This window comes from Puma concolor, unplaced genomic scaffold (assembly GCF_028749965.1).
Source record: "Puma concolor isolate L17-30 unplaced genomic scaffold, mPumCon1.1.hap2 unalloc_scaffold_34, whole genome shotgun sequence".
NCBI classification, from domain to species: domain Eukaryota; kingdom Metazoa; phylum Chordata; class Mammalia; order Carnivora; family Felidae; genus Puma; species Puma concolor.
The window spans coordinates 219,168-233,532 of record NW_028240241.1 but is presented as its reverse complement, the minus strand read 5'-3'; the positions used below and the strand labels follow the sequence as shown (position 1 = coordinate 233,532).

Below are 14,365 nucleotides of genomic sequence, written 5' to 3'. Positions count from 1 at the left end.
TCAGGCTCTGGGCTGACAGCCTGGAGCCTGCTTGGGATTCTCTCTCTCCCTCTCTCTCTCTCACACACACAAAATAAGTAAATAAACATTAAAAAAGAACAAAAAATCCTGGGAACCACACACACATTCACCAGCATGTGCCCTGTGTTGTATTATCACAGTACTGCAGAGAGCCATCAGCCCTAGTAGGAAAGACCTACTCACTTTACTGCATGAATGTAGGAATGGGAGAGAGAGATCGGGGTGGGGGGTAGATTGGTTAAATGCAGGTGTTAACTCTCAGTGCTACATCCCCCTAATCACTTAACAAGGCTTGAAAACTTGGCTCTCCCAAACTCAGAAGAAAAGGTGACTCATTCTCAAGGATTCCAAATCGGGAAGAAGTGGATGAATAATAAAAATCTGACTGTTAATCAGAGGAAAGGCAGGGAGCCAAGGGGAAGTAACCTCAACGGGTCTGAAAATCATGTCACTGTGTGAGCGGATGGGCCCCAAGATGGTGGAGGAGAGCGAGGTGCATAGGCTCAAACAGACACTAGCTGGCATCTTCTGCTCCCCAGGGACCCCAGTGGGTCTGACTAGCGGCCCTTGGTCAATGAGTCTCTCTGCCAGTGATCCTAGCACCATCCTCTAGTAATACACTTGAATTATACTTGGATTATACTTGAATACACTGGTATTCAAGACTCAGACACACCTTCGCTGCCTTGGAAAGAGATGTCTGCTTCTTTCTGGATGGTAAACATAAGGTCAGCTGCCCCAGCTCCAAATATCTGGAGAGTAGAGCCCGCTCCACCCGGAGGCAAAGGGAATGGTCTTGTGTAACCTTTGTCCACCAGTCATTGGCCAAGGTCTGAGGGCAAGACGGCTCCTGTCAGCTGAAGATAATTCCAAGGAAGGGGCAGCTGTGAGCCATTATCAGCAGCCCTAACAGCAGCTGGAGGGGCCCCACAGTGTCTACTACAAGCAGCTTTCAGTGGTGGCTCCCGAACAGGGAAAGGCAGACGCCACAGAGGTCTGGCAGCACCCGGAGGCCTCTGCCTCCTCAGAAACCCTTGTCCCATAGTGTTTCCTTTGTGAGGCCAAACAAAGTAACCTTTGAGAAAGGTCTGTGAAATCCAAAAGTCTGGGAACCACTCAAATGTCAAATCTCTCACTTCAGAGCTGAAGTAGTTAAGGCTCAGAAGTAGGGACAGCAGTGGCCCAGGTGGGACAGTTTATTCAGGCAGTTCCGATTGTAGCCATGGGTAGAACATTCCTCCAACTGCCCCTTTTCTGTCTTTGCGTTGTCATTTTGCAGGTTCAACTCCACATCAGCACCATGTATTCATTGTATGTATCCACTCATTCGCTGTAGCCAGTATTCGTGTATGTCTCTGCCTCTCCAGGCAGATGGTGAACACCTCAAGAACAATAGTTATGATTTACCTTGCTTCTTCTAGTACCTACCACCCTCCTGCCATACTAGGTACTCGAAGATATCTGGAATTAAAAATGAATAAATCAACACATTCTTTGCACAAGGAATGCTTTAACAATTCCCCAGATATAACAACTTCTTCACTGTGGTCCTCTCTTGGTTTGCGAATGACAGTCAGGAACCAGGGGCCTGGGCCTGGATGGGTACAAGGAGAAAGCCCTAGAAAACCATTTATTCCTGGGGCTCTGGTCAGTCCTTTTTGAACATGGGAAGGAAAGAAAATAACGTGAAGTGGAGGCAAGAGGAAGAAGGCATGAAGGATCCCCAGGCGAGAAGAGGAACGCTGGAATGGCTCCACGCCTGTCTCATTCCTTGTGACACCCCGTCATCCAGTAGGAGAGTGGCCTGCCCGCACAGTGCAACCTCCATGCCACCCTGTGGAGAGAAGAAGGCTGGGTTCTTGCTTCCTACTTAGTAGCTCCTTCTCCACATCCATGACCCAGCACTTAGTGAACGCACAGCACAGCACAGCACGGCAATGCACAGAACCCCCTTCATTGTTCGCTCTCTGGTCTGTCCCCCTGTGGCCCCTCTGAGCCTTCCTTTAAATTTCTCTTCTCTGTGGTGTTTGGCTCCTCCCCCCGTCCAGTATGCTCCCATGTTTTCAAATCCTCCTCTGGCCCCGAAGGGGGAGCGCACCATTTTACAAGGCTGAGAGTCACTAAACACACAGAAAGATAAATACATACATACATACATACATACATACATACGTACATACATAACCAATCCGTCAATCTCAGGGGCAACTATCGACTCTCCCTCCAGAGAGGGTCATCCCTAATAGCCGTCAGCGTCTCTTCCGCATGGTGTTCCTAGAGTAGACAAGGCACTTAACCCCCTCCATCCTCACAGGCACCTGTAGAGGCAACTTATCTATCTATCTATCTATCTATCTATCTATCATCTATCTCCAATCTGAAGCTCAGAAAAGTGAAGCAACCATTGCACTGTCTACCATTGGGAAGCTGACAGCTTTGGGGGTATTTGCTCAGCTGAGGAGCTACGCACCTTTTATAGAAAATGTTGCTGCGAATTATGGAGAGGGCCAGCCCCATCCCCCACCCGTGGCCAGCATGATGGTACTGCTTAACTGCTCCCACACTTACAGCTCATTGAACCACTCGGGGATGATGGGTCCAAGCTGAGCCAATCAGATTCTCTATCCCAGCCCCTTGGACTCCGGGGCTGAGACTAGCCAGCCTCCCTGACTGCTCAGAACATTAGCCCGTTAGCTTGGGGGCAGCCACGATCTGTCCTCTGGAATGTGGAGCAGAATATACTGCTCTACAAAGAAAGTAGTGAAGGAAATACACGAGGAGGCAGAAACTTGTCAGGAAAGCCACACTGACAGTTCCCAGCTCCGCCTCCGTTCTCTTCCCGAGAAGAGACCCCTTGGGTAAGCTCGGTGAGACACCTTGTCCCCTCCGAAGCCATCTCACTCAGCTAACTCAAGTTGCTTTGCTACTGTGTCCAAAACGGTTTTAATACAACATCAGAGAAAGACCCAGATCCCAAGTCTTATAAGTCCCATTTCCGAGCCCCGCCGCTCTCCCACGTTTTTCTAGATGGTTAGAAGGGGTCGAGTCCTTGCCTCCTGTCCCCTCCTGTCACTACATCCTTCTTGGGGCTCTGCCTGCTAACTTAGTCCCACAGTGACCTCCTCACCAGTTCTTCATTCCCCCTGGTCCAGACACAATCTTTTTCACACAGTTGATGGTTGAGAGAAGATCGGGGCTCAGCAGTTCTGAAGGGGAGACAGAGAATACCCGTGAGAACACAGAGGACAGTCCCAGAGACTGAGGCAGACACTGGCTCTCCCTGCCCCCCAGGGGCTGAGTCCTTCCAGATTAGGCAAGGGCTCCCTCCCAGAGGCCCACTGAGATATCCCTACAATGGCTGCTAGAGGTCAAGAGTGGCTAGGGGTGGGGGCAGGAGGGGCAGGAGTAAATGTATGTTTACCACCACACATCCTAGCTAGGGTACATGCTGGTTCACGCCACGTTTGAGGGTTTCTAGGGAAAGGAAATGTCAAAACAGGCAGCACAGAGGCCAAGGTAAACCTTGCCTAATGAGAGAGGCTCTTCAGGTGAAGAGTGCAGGGATGTCGATCAGAGTACCAAAGAGGGAGTAAGGGGCAAAGTCATGGACCTGTGGAGCCTCCAGGAGTGGCTCTGAGGTGGGGAGTTTGTCCTTGGCCTCCAATCAACCAGGCCTTTAACCAAACAAAGTCAGCACTTGATGGTTAGAGCTGAGCCTTCAGGGCCACCAGTCTGGCATTCAGCACTGGTTCTATGAGCCTCAGTTTGCTCGTCTGTGAAGCGGGGATCATAATAGTTTCCACCGCATGAGAAGCTGGCATGGGACGTGCTTAGTATAGAACACACTCTCGATAAAGGTTGGCCGCTGCTGTCCTCTGCTACTGGGTGTGCAGAGCCTTTCTGGAGCCTGCACCCCGGAGAATCTCCTAACCGGAGGGGCATCGTAGCCACTAGTCTAATCCTCTGCTCAGCAAAGGCATTCCTGGACTCCTCGGGCCATCCCTCTGGGTGCATTCCCAGGCTTGGAGTGGGAAGAGAAGTCCTGAGAGTAGACCCCACTCATCCTCTCACCTCTCCCACCCTGAGACCCCGGCCAGACCTTTGCAGTCCTCGTGGCACATGTTTTCCGAGTGACTCTTGTAGTCACTGCGCCAGTAGTGGCTGTTGATCTGGAAGATGCCATAGTCGAAGCTGCCGTCTGCATTTTCATTTACCTTTGATAGGTTGCAGTTGCTCTCCACAAAAGCCAGGCACAGCCCTTAGAACAGGGAGAAGAAGTTTTTAGAGGGCTCTGAACTGAGGGACAAAGGATACGGAGGAGAAAGGGAGACGGGGAAGCAGAAGAAAGGAACAAGGCCTAAGAGGCTAGATGGGGCAAGCTGGCTGGAAGCACCCATTAGCTTCTCCCCTCGCCCTTCGGTCCATCCACCTGGCCCTCAGTACAACCGCTCATCATCCCGCTGTCCATCCGCGTCTCCTGCACTTGATGATCGCCTGCTGTGTGCCGTGACCCGTGCAAAACCCAGTGAGGGACATTTAGCTGGGTCAAAGGCAGCTGGTGCCTTCAGAGGGCCTATAGTACAAGAATGAAGACGCACACCTTAAAGGACCGTAAGACAAGATAAAACGAGAAGGACAGCACAAGACAGGTGTGTGCAAAATCTGGGCAGAAGGAAGCTAGCCCCACCATGGAGGAGGACGAAGCCTTTGCACTGCCTGCTCCCTCTGCCTGGAATGCTCTTCCCCGGACATTTGGGTGACCCGGTCCTTTGCCTCATTCAGTGCTGCTCAATGTCACCGCCTCAGAGAGGTATTCCTTGACTTCCCCTTCAAGGACAAGGTTACCTCTCACTCCCCTGGCTTTATTCTGCTGCATAACATTTATCACCACCAGGAAGTGCTTCATATGTTTGTGTGTGTGTTTGGGACTCGCCTCTCCCCCTAGAATGCGAACACTGTGAAGGAAGGGGCTTTGTTGATGTCTCTGTCCCCAGCCCCTAAAACAGTTCCCGGTACATAGTAAGTGCTCAGTTAATAATTGTGGAAGGAATATAGAATGTTGGGAGGGGCTTCTCGGGGAGGGCTGCTGTTTGAACTTGGCTTCGAAAGATGAATGATGGAAAGATGGCCACATAGGGGGTGACCAGGAGCAGAAGAGGAATGGGAGGGAGGGGAGGGTGGGTGATGGGTATCGAGGAGGGCACCTTTTGGGATGAGCACTGGGTGTTGTATGGAAACCAATTTGACAATAAATTTCATATATTGAAAAAAAAAAGATCTACTGAATGAGTGCTGGAAAAAAATAAAATATGTTCACAAATTCTTTGACTCTTCTCTCTTTATTTTTATTTTTTTTTAACGTTTATTTATTTTTGAGACAGAGACAGAGCATGAATGGGGGAGGGGCAGAGAGAGAGGGCGACACAGAATCCGAAGCAGGCTCCAGGCTCTGAGCCATCAGCCCAGAGCCTGACGCAGGGCTCGAACTCATGGACCGCGAGATCGTGACCTGAGTTGAAGCCAGACGCTTAACCAACTGAGCCACCCAGGCACCCCGACTCTTCTCTCTTTAAAAGGTGGGGTCTAAATTCCCACCCCTTGAATGGGAACTGGATTTAGTGACTAAGTCACTGCTAAATGCTGCTCTGTGCCGTCTGAGGTGAGGTCATAGGAAGGCTACCTTCTGTCATTTCTGTCTCTCTTTCTCAGCTCACTCACTCTGGAGGTACCCAGCCATCATGCTGTGAGGACATTCAGTCAAACAGCATGTGGGCAGGCTCATATGGCAAGGATCTGAGGCCTCCCTCCAACCCCCTTGACAGCCATGTTAAGTGAGTGAACCACCTTGGAAGTGGACCCTTCCGACTCAGTCAAGCCTTCAGGTGACTGCAGCCCTGTGGTATCTTGAGAATCTCACCAAAGACCCAGGGGCAGAAGTGCCCAAGCTATTCCCGAAATTTTGACTCAAAACTTTTGAGGAATGGGGAGCCTGGGTGGCTCAGTTGGTTGAGCGTCTGACTTTGGCTCAGGTCATGGTCTCACCATTCATGGCTTCGGGCCCCGCATTGGGCTCTGTGCTGACAGCTCAGAGCCTGGAGCCTGCTTCAGATCCTATGTCTCCCTCTCTGCCCCTCCCCTGCTTGTACTCTCTCTCTTGTTCTCTCTTCAAAATAAACATTAAAAAAGATGTTTTTTGAGGAATAAATGCTTATTGTTGTTTTAAAAAAATTTTTTTAAATGTTTATTTTGGAGAGAGCAAGAGACAGAGACATAGAGTGCGAGTGGAGGAGTGGCAGAGAGGGTCATAATCTCGTGGTTCATGGGTTCGAGCCCCGCATCGGGCTCTGTGCTGACAGCTCAGAGCCTGGAGCCTGCTTCACATTCTGTGTCTCCCTCTCTCTCTGCCCGCACGCGCTCTCTCTCTTTCTCTCAAAAATAAACATTAAAAAAATTAAAAGAGGGGCGCCTGGGTGGCGCAGTCGGTTGGGCGTCCGACTTCAGCCAGGTCACGATCTCGCGGTCCGTGAGTTCGAGCCCCGCGTCGGGCTCTGGGCTGATGGCTCAGAGCCTGGAGCCTGTTTCCGATTCTGTGTCTCCCTCTCTCTGCCCCTCCCCCGTTCATGCTCTGTCTCTCTCTGTCCCAAAAATAAATAAACGTTGAAAAAAAAATTAAAAAAAAATAATTAAAAGAAATATGGCAGGGTAGCATTTGAGACTAATAAGTATTGTGCAAATTTGAGGTAGTGTTATAGAAACAACATTGTCTAAGCTTCACTCTATGAACCACATTTGCGCTAATGGAAATATTCCAAAACAGGAGAATGGAGTTGCCTGGAATCCCGGCCCACACTTTGGGAAGCCCAACGATGCACAGATGGGTCTTCTTGGTTTCTCGTCAGCTCTGTCTCTGTGTCCACCTCTCTTATTCAAAAAGTCACCACCAGCCCCCGCTCCACCCAGCTCATTAAGGAGTTTGGGCTGGCATGAGGAGTTTCTGCCCTTGTGACCTAAGAGTGACTACAGGGCCTGGTACTGCGCCTGGCTCAAAGCAGGTGCTCAACAAACAGTAGCTGCCACCATCCTCATCGTTCTAATTATTGATTCTTTGATGGTAACCATGGCTTAGACGTCTCTGTACCCCTGCACCCTGCAGCAGGGCAGTATAACCGTCAGCAGGCTTTGGAGTTAACCGGCCTGGATTAAACCCCTACCTGGCAGTTTTGGATTTGCGGCTTTGGGCACCTGAACAGGTTACCTACATCCTTTAAGCCCTGTCCCCTTATCTGCCAGATGGGGATAATAAAGTATGTTTTCACGGACTGTTGGGCGAAATTAAGACTGCAACACGCCCAACCCAGGCCTTGACACCAAGTAAGCAAATAGTGAACTAGCTGCTGCCGCTGCTTCCGATTACTGTTACTCTCTAGTCTTGTGCTTTCAACACAGTTATTTGTTGGCTCACTGAAGTCACCACACCGAGACAGACACTTGGGGGCCATTCTCACTAAAACGCTGGGGGAACGGGAACAGGCACCCGGAGAACAGGTGTCCTTGCCCAGCAGCAGCAAACTAATAGAGCCGAAGAGGCACTGATGGGCCAATCACTCCGCTTGGAACCGTTCCTACCAACCCTGCCAAATCTGCTGGGCTGTGCCCCAGTCCTACTGTCCCCTCGGGGGACTCTGTTGGTGGCCAGCGGTTGGTGCCATATTCCATCACCTATCGCTAAGCCACCAGCATTTATTTGGGGGCATGTAAAGAGATTGTCAGGGGCGCCTGGGTGGCTCAGTCGGTTAAGCATCCGACTCTTGATTTCAGCTCAGGCTGTGATCTCACGGTCGTAAGATCGAGTCCCTCGCATCGGGTTCCACACTGAGCACGGAGCCCGCTTGGGGCTCTTTCTCTCCCTCTCTCTCTGCCCCTCCCCCCTTGCTCTCTTTCAAAATAAACAGACATTAAGAAAAGAGATGATCAAACCTTGTTCGTTCAGGATTTCTTTTATTCACTACTGTATTTTGACTCTGACGTCCTTTTTCTAAAATCTGTCATTCATTTACTCAGAAAGTATAGATGACTTCATTATTTTTAATGTTTATCTATTTTTGAGAGACAGTGTGTGAGCTGGGGGGAGGGACAGAGAGAAAGGGAGACGGAGGATCTGAAGTGGGCTCTGTGCTGACAGCAGAGAGCCCAATGCAGGGCTCAAACTCCCACACCATGAGGTCATGACCTGAGCCAAAGTCGGATGCTCAACGGACGGAGCCACCCAGGCACCCCGACTCCTCCCAACATCCCAAATGTGACTGGTTAACGCCCTCCTCTGCAGAAGTGGAGGGATGTTTGCGTCTTCTGCACGTTGTGCTGCATTATCTCTTGGAATCGTGCAGCCCTGATCCGAGCTGGGTAGGAAAGCAGTGGTAGGTGCGGTGCTGGGCTGAACTGGAGAGAGCCCAGCCGCACGCATCCGACCCTCAGTGGGGTCAGCAGAGGCTAGTGTGGTACAGGTGAACAGGAAGTGCCCCCACCAATAAGTTTTCTGAAATAAAGGCCTGAGCAGGGCAGTCCTGGGTGATTACTGCTCTCACACATTCTTTACTCTAACCCTCCAGCATCTCCCTGCTAGCTCTCTGAGGGTGGGGACTTTTTTTTTTTTTAAAGAAAACAAACACAAAAACCCAATGGGAATTGTCTACTAGCTTGTAAGGTTGAGGAACACCCTACTTCCCGCTACACATTTTGTGTCTGAGTTTGAGCTCTTGGGAAGACAGACAGGCCTCAGCCCGACAGTGGAGGTAGGCTCAGCGATCCAAATACTCTGGCAACCCCAAAGACCTCACGGAGGGGCCAGAAAGAGATGATCCTCTACGGGCAGGGGGTCAAGCGCGTTGTGAGTAACTGGTATTTGGTGAGCCAGGGGAGAGAGCACCAGAATAAGCTGTGAATGAACTTAATAGTCTAAGCCCCTTGAAGATACGTTGTCCGGTTTCCAGAGACTGACTGTATCAGGGAAATGAGGGAAAGACGCCCCATTCACCCTACTTTGCCCATTTGTGTCTTGCGGAAATCCTGGCTACCACGAGGGACTCTGGCTTCAGTCCTGCTTCTCTCGCCCGTGGCCCCTGTTGTCTGTAGATAAATTCTGAACTGTTTACGTTTTACTTCCTTACCACGTGGCTAGAATTGGTTATGGATTTATACATTTCAATATGAGAAGAAAAAGTATTTTATAAGCAATGCTGAGAAGCGAGTATCGGAAAGTAAACTTTGTAGGTGGCCTGAGGCAGGACGGCGTTCACTCTGTGACAACCTCACATAGTGTCTCACTCTCGTCACCCAGCTCTTCAGTAGTGGAATCTGTGGCCTTCTCTGCTGTGACTTTGCCAGCCTCCCTGGGAAAAGGAGAAGAATGCCAAGGCTTTGACTCTCGAAAGGAACAATTCAACTCTTCATAATTGCCTCATTTTAGAGAAAATCTTCCCCAATCACGTACCCTAGTTCCATGTGGAAAATCTCATCTTAATGAGAAGAATCCTTGTCGTGTAGCTTCTGTGCCATGTTTTTCTTGCGTGTGGCATTGAGAGGTCTGTACATGTCCCTAAGCCAAAGTGGCCGCCTTCTCCAGAAAAAGCCCTCCTAGAAAACAGAAAGGACAATGTTAGGTCCGTTTCCCCTGCCTTCTCCAGCCACGGTACTTTATCCTCCTCAGATTTACCTGACTGTCACTTTCCTTTGAGCATCTCTTACGCAGCAGAGATCCAAAGAAGCCCCTTGAAGGAAACACACACACAGACAATTAGTGATTCGTACCATTTTCCATGCCTCTCACAATGTATTTCTCCAGTCTTATTAGCAAGCAAAATCAACACAGACCTGGGATCTCAGAAATAATTCCATACATGCTGGGCTTTCAGAATTGTCCTGTGTCTGTCCATAATGGCCCCACAGTGTCCCTGGGAGACCTTTGTATGTAACTTGACATGAAGTATAGGCAGGATTTTCACCCTGCTCCCCTTCTGGCCCTTGGCCAAGTGCCCTTGTGCAGTCAACAAACTGGGTGACCACACGGCAGAAGCACCTAACTCTCTCCAGAAGCATTTTACATCCGTCCCCGCCAGGCTTAGCCTCCCAGGCATCATTTGCTGGCGGGTGGGGAGGTTTTCCATTTTCCTAGCTGCTTTACCTTACGAGATGAATCGCACCGAGTGAATGCCTGAGTCCAACCAGCAGTTATCTAGCTCACTGACTGTCACACTGCAGGCAGATGAGGGAGTGGGTCGTGAAATCACCTTAAAACACACGGCTAGCGCTAAAACACAAAATACTCTTTTTGCATACAAACGGAATAGGGGGTACCTGGGTGGCTCAGTCAGGTGAGCAGCCCAAGTCTTGATTTTGCCTCAAGTGATGATCTCACAGATTGTGACATTGAGCCCTGTGTCTGGCTCTGTGCTGATAGTGTAGAACCTGCTTGGGATTCTCTCTCCCTCTCTCTCTCTCTCTCTCCCTCTCTCTGCTCCCCCCCCCCCAAATAAATAATAAACTCAAACAGAACAGAAAGAATCAGAGTGTATGGTAAGTTTGTTTTAGAAGGGACTTATGTCTATACGGTATGTGTGCACTGAGTTGTGACATAAAATGCAGTTCACAGCCCAAGAACAGTGTAGTCAGAGACGTGCCCAACTGGAAAGGAACCATCTTCTTTCTGGTTCTAGTGGTACTAGTGATACAACCGTCCGGCAAGACATCTTCCTTTTCTCCTTCTCCATCTCATTATTATAAAAGGAAGAGATAAATGATTATCTAAGGTCTCTCCCAGTTCAAATTCTATTGGGTCTGGATAAAGGGAATGGAGAGCGGGGCCTCGAAAACCAGAAGGAGGAAGAAGGAAGTCCCCCCCCCACTCTATTGGACGGACTCATGTATTCCACCTTCCATCATGCTTGAAGACTAGCCCCTTCACCCCACGACTTTTGGCCCTCCCTATCCCTTCTCCAGAGCCTCTGAGAAGGTCTGTGGCCAGGCCCGATGCCCACCGCCAGCAGCAAAGGGTCTGAACATTTCCACCCCCGTCCCCCCACGATCTTTCTAGTGAGCAGGTGCTCTGTGCCAGTCCCATTCTAACTCGGGTTTGGCTGGGCAGCTAACTTTGCTGGATCCAGGCAAAGCATTAGGCCAAATATGTATTCTTTCTGCCTTTGGTGATTTCCTGGCTGTAAAACAAGGGGATTGAAATAGATGAGTTTGAAAATCTAGTTCTAAAATTCTACTTTAACGATTGCCAGACTAATATTTACCTTGAGCTTCCTTCTTTACCTTCCTTGGCTGCTGCTCTATGAGAATGAATCTGTTTTGGAAGAGAACATGATCACAGTTACCCATCACAATAACCACTCCCTCCAAATCTTTATTCATTCCTTTGCATTTTAGGTCTTCTCTACCCAGTGAGAGGATAACTTTTCCTAGGACAGGAATTTGTTTAATAGTCCTTTGACTCTTCAATAACACCTAACTTGTGTGCAGCTGGTAATACGTTTTACTGACTGTCTCAGGTAACATTCGACAGATAATTCCTAATAAAAATTCTTGGGAGGAGGAAAAGAAAAGTGTCTACCAGAAACCTAAACAGCAGCACTGTTTTAAAGTCAAGGACAAGAGTAGGATGTGTGTTATCACTGCTTCTATTCATTGGTGTTGAGGAGGTCCTAACTGATGCACTGGGAAAAAATGGAGTGGTGGAAAGGAAGAACTAAGACGTATTTGCATACGAAATTACAGACAAACTAAAAGGCCCAAGAGAATCAACTAAAATTTTATTGGAAGAAATATGAGAATTCAGTAAGATGGCTAGATATAAAATCAAGAGATCAACATGTAAACCTCAATGACTTTCCTATGTTCCATAAATAATTAATCAAAAAACGGAAGAATTATCCCATTTACAATGATCAATAAAAAGGCATAAAGTACCTAGGAATAAACTTAGCAAAGAATGGGTAAGACCTATGAGATGAAAACACTAAAGCTCTTCTGAAGGACATTAAGAAGAAACGAATACATGATGTGAGACACTATTTTCCCAGAATAGTGTAAAGATGTCAGTTCCCTTCAAATTAACCTACAAAGTCAAGGCAATCCCATTCAAATCCCAAGACAGTTTTTTAAACAAAAACTGGCCAGCTGACATTTGGTAGAGAAAATGTGCAAGCATAGCTACAAACTGTATGAAAAAGAAGATCACAGAGCAGACATTAAAATACGTTCTTACGGAGCAACTGCAGTTAAGTATGTAGCGTGATACTGATACAGGAAAAGAAAACCAGATTGATAGAATAGAGTCCAGATAAAAATAGTATTTTAGATCCATGAAGAAAGAATGAACCATTCAATAAAAGATTTTAAAGTAACTGGATCTTTACGTAAGGGAAAAAAGTTAGATCCCCTACCTCGACCGTACCAAAACACCACACAGATTCCATACAGATTAAAAATAAATAAATCACAACAAATATTATAAGAGTACAGAAGAAAATATCAGAGACTGTTTTTATACCATGAGGCGAAAAGGCCTTGTTAACAAGACCCATGTCCCATAAGCCATGAGGCAGATATGGTGACGGACTGTCCACACCCTCCTGTTCATCGTAGTCCTTGCCCCCTTGATCCCCTGGATTGTTTGTCCTCTTCCTGTTGATTTATAAAACTCTCTTCATATGAGATATATTCATCCTTTCAAGGGCTTTCACTGAATTTCAATGTTTCAAATATTTGTCAGTGTTTTTATCGTGAAGGAGACGGAACCGTGGGATAGGAGACAGGCTGACTGCAGGCACAGCTGGGTTCTGCTTTGGGTTTTGCCACAGGGGCCTTAAGCTGATCCCCTTCTATGTATGAAAGAAGGATGGTGATATCATCCTCACAGGACTGTGGGGATTAAATCAGATGTCTGGTTTATTCCAAGCATAAATCAGACAAGACGATCAAATCTATCAAATGTTTCTGCATGTGGTATCAGGTCACAAAGCTTTTTCTCACCACAAGATCATAAAAGTATTGATTCTATTTTCTTCTAATACTTGGGCGGGTTCTTGTTTCTCTTTTTTTACATTGACTGAAATATGTTTTTTTAAGGTGAGAAATAGGGATCTGTTGTTATTTTCCTCCCAAATAATTAAGCAGTTGTTCTACTACCACTTATTTATTTTCGTCCACTGATTTGAATACTAAAAGGTAACATTTCAATGTTTATTTATTTTTGAGAGTGACAGAGAGAGAGAGTAAGAGTGAGAGAGGGGCAAAGAGAGAGAGAGACACACACAGAATCCAGAGCAGGCTCCAGGTTCTGAGCTGTCAGCACAGAGCCCAACACAGGGCTCGAACTCCTGAACCATGAAATTATGACCTGAGCCAAAGTAGGACGCTTAACCAACTGAGCCACCCAGGCGCCTCTAAAAGGTAACATTTCAAAAGTCCTAGTCACCCACGGATCTGTCTATTGCTGGACTCTGTAGGCTACTTCACATAAATATTAGGTTGCATTATTCCTCCTTGTGAAATTGACACAATGCCTCATCTCTTCCTTTGAACATCATTATTGTCCACTACAGGAAAAAAACTGCATGGTCTCTGACCTCAAAAAGTGTATCATCTAAGTAGGGAGAGGAAATAATGAAACCACATAAAAAAATATACACACAAGGTTAAACCACATAGGAATTTAAAACAGCAATAGGAGTTTATAGAACTTCCCCAAAAGCAAAAGGCTGCAGGCCACCTCAAGATGCAGAGTACTGACTGGACAATGGCCAATGATTTCTCTTCCCAGAGGTCATGGTAAGCTGACCCCACGCTAGTTCCTAGGCTCTTAGGCTGAGAAATCAGACCCTGATCTCATCAAGAGAGAACGCACTTCTTTCTACATGGAGGCAATATCACCTCACCAATGTCACAGGATTGATCAAAATCAGAATGTCAGGTCAAGACTTGACAATAAGGAAAACATCCGTTCCATAGATAGGGCATCTGTGTCTACATGATTGGGCATTACCTCCTGTGGAGACAGGCCTCTGTGGCACGCTGAAGTATAATCAGAAGGCTATTTGGTGAGAAGAGAAGTGGAAGAAAAGTAATTAGCTGAATCCAGTGTTTAATGGAAAGGACTGAGGTAGCTAGATCCATCCATCTGCCCCGCGGGCACAGCCCGGCTGGTGGGCCTGACTCTCATCTGCTGCCTGAGGTGCCATCTCTACTCTTAGGCAAGGCTAGGTGGGCACTGCCCATGTTGGTCTCTTCCTCACCATTTCTATGCCTTTACTACTGACCAACCCTCCAGAAGACAGACATGTTT

The 14,365-nt window shown here is 47.8% G+C and overlaps 2 protein-coding genes across 9 annotated transcripts in view; both read right to left on the bottom strand.

The window, feature by feature from the left end:
- Positions 1 to 1,187: 1,187 nt before the first annotated feature.
- Positions 1,188 to 4,489, bottom strand: LOC147571274 (lysozyme-like protein 6). Its single transcript, XM_086696465.1, has 4 exons — positions 4,465 to 4,489; positions 4,121 to 4,279; positions 3,149 to 3,227; positions 1,188 to 1,855 (listed from the first exon to the last, which is right to left on the bottom strand). The coding sequence occupies exons 1-4, from the start codon at positions 4,487 to 4,489 to the stop codon at positions 1,786 to 1,788; spliced, it is 333 nt and encodes a 110-aa protein (XP_086552591.1). The 3' UTR covers positions 1,188 to 1,785.
- A 4,737-nt stretch (positions 4,490 to 9,226) lies between these two features.
- LOC147571269 (leucine-rich repeat-containing protein 37A2-like) overlaps positions 9,227 to 14,365 on the bottom strand; it is a 62,401-nt gene continuing 57,262 nt past the window's right edge. For all 8 annotated transcript variants that reach the window (XM_086696478.1, XM_086696476.1, XM_086696477.1 and 5 more), the window contains 4 exons: positions 11,316 to 11,365; positions 9,734 to 9,788; positions 9,512 to 9,654; positions 9,227 to 9,410 (listed from right to left, as the gene is read on the bottom strand). In XM_086696478.1, coding sequence (XP_086552604.1) covers positions 9,538 to 9,654; positions 9,734 to 9,788; positions 11,316 to 11,365 — 222 coding nt within the window. In that variant the 3' untranslated portion in view covers positions 9,227 to 9,410; positions 9,512 to 9,537. The remainder of the gene's footprint in view (positions 9,411 to 9,511; positions 9,655 to 9,733; positions 9,789 to 11,315; positions 11,366 to 14,365) is intronic.

What these genes read in the sequence shown, in the direction of transcription:
- LOC147571274 (XM_086696465.1), bottom strand. Translation starts at nt 4,489, where the DNA reads ATGGACAGCGGGATGATGAGCGGTT. An exon ending in GTGCCACGAGGACTGCAAAG is followed by an intron (nt 3,228 to 4,120) that starts GTCTGGCCGGGG and finishes TCTCCCCTTCAG; the next exon opens with AACTGCTGAGCCCCGATCTT. An exon ending in CCAGGGGGAATGAAGAACTG is followed by an intron (nt 1,856 to 3,148) that starts GTGAGGAGGTCA and finishes TTCTCTCCACAG; the next exon opens with GGTGGCATGGAGGTTGCACT.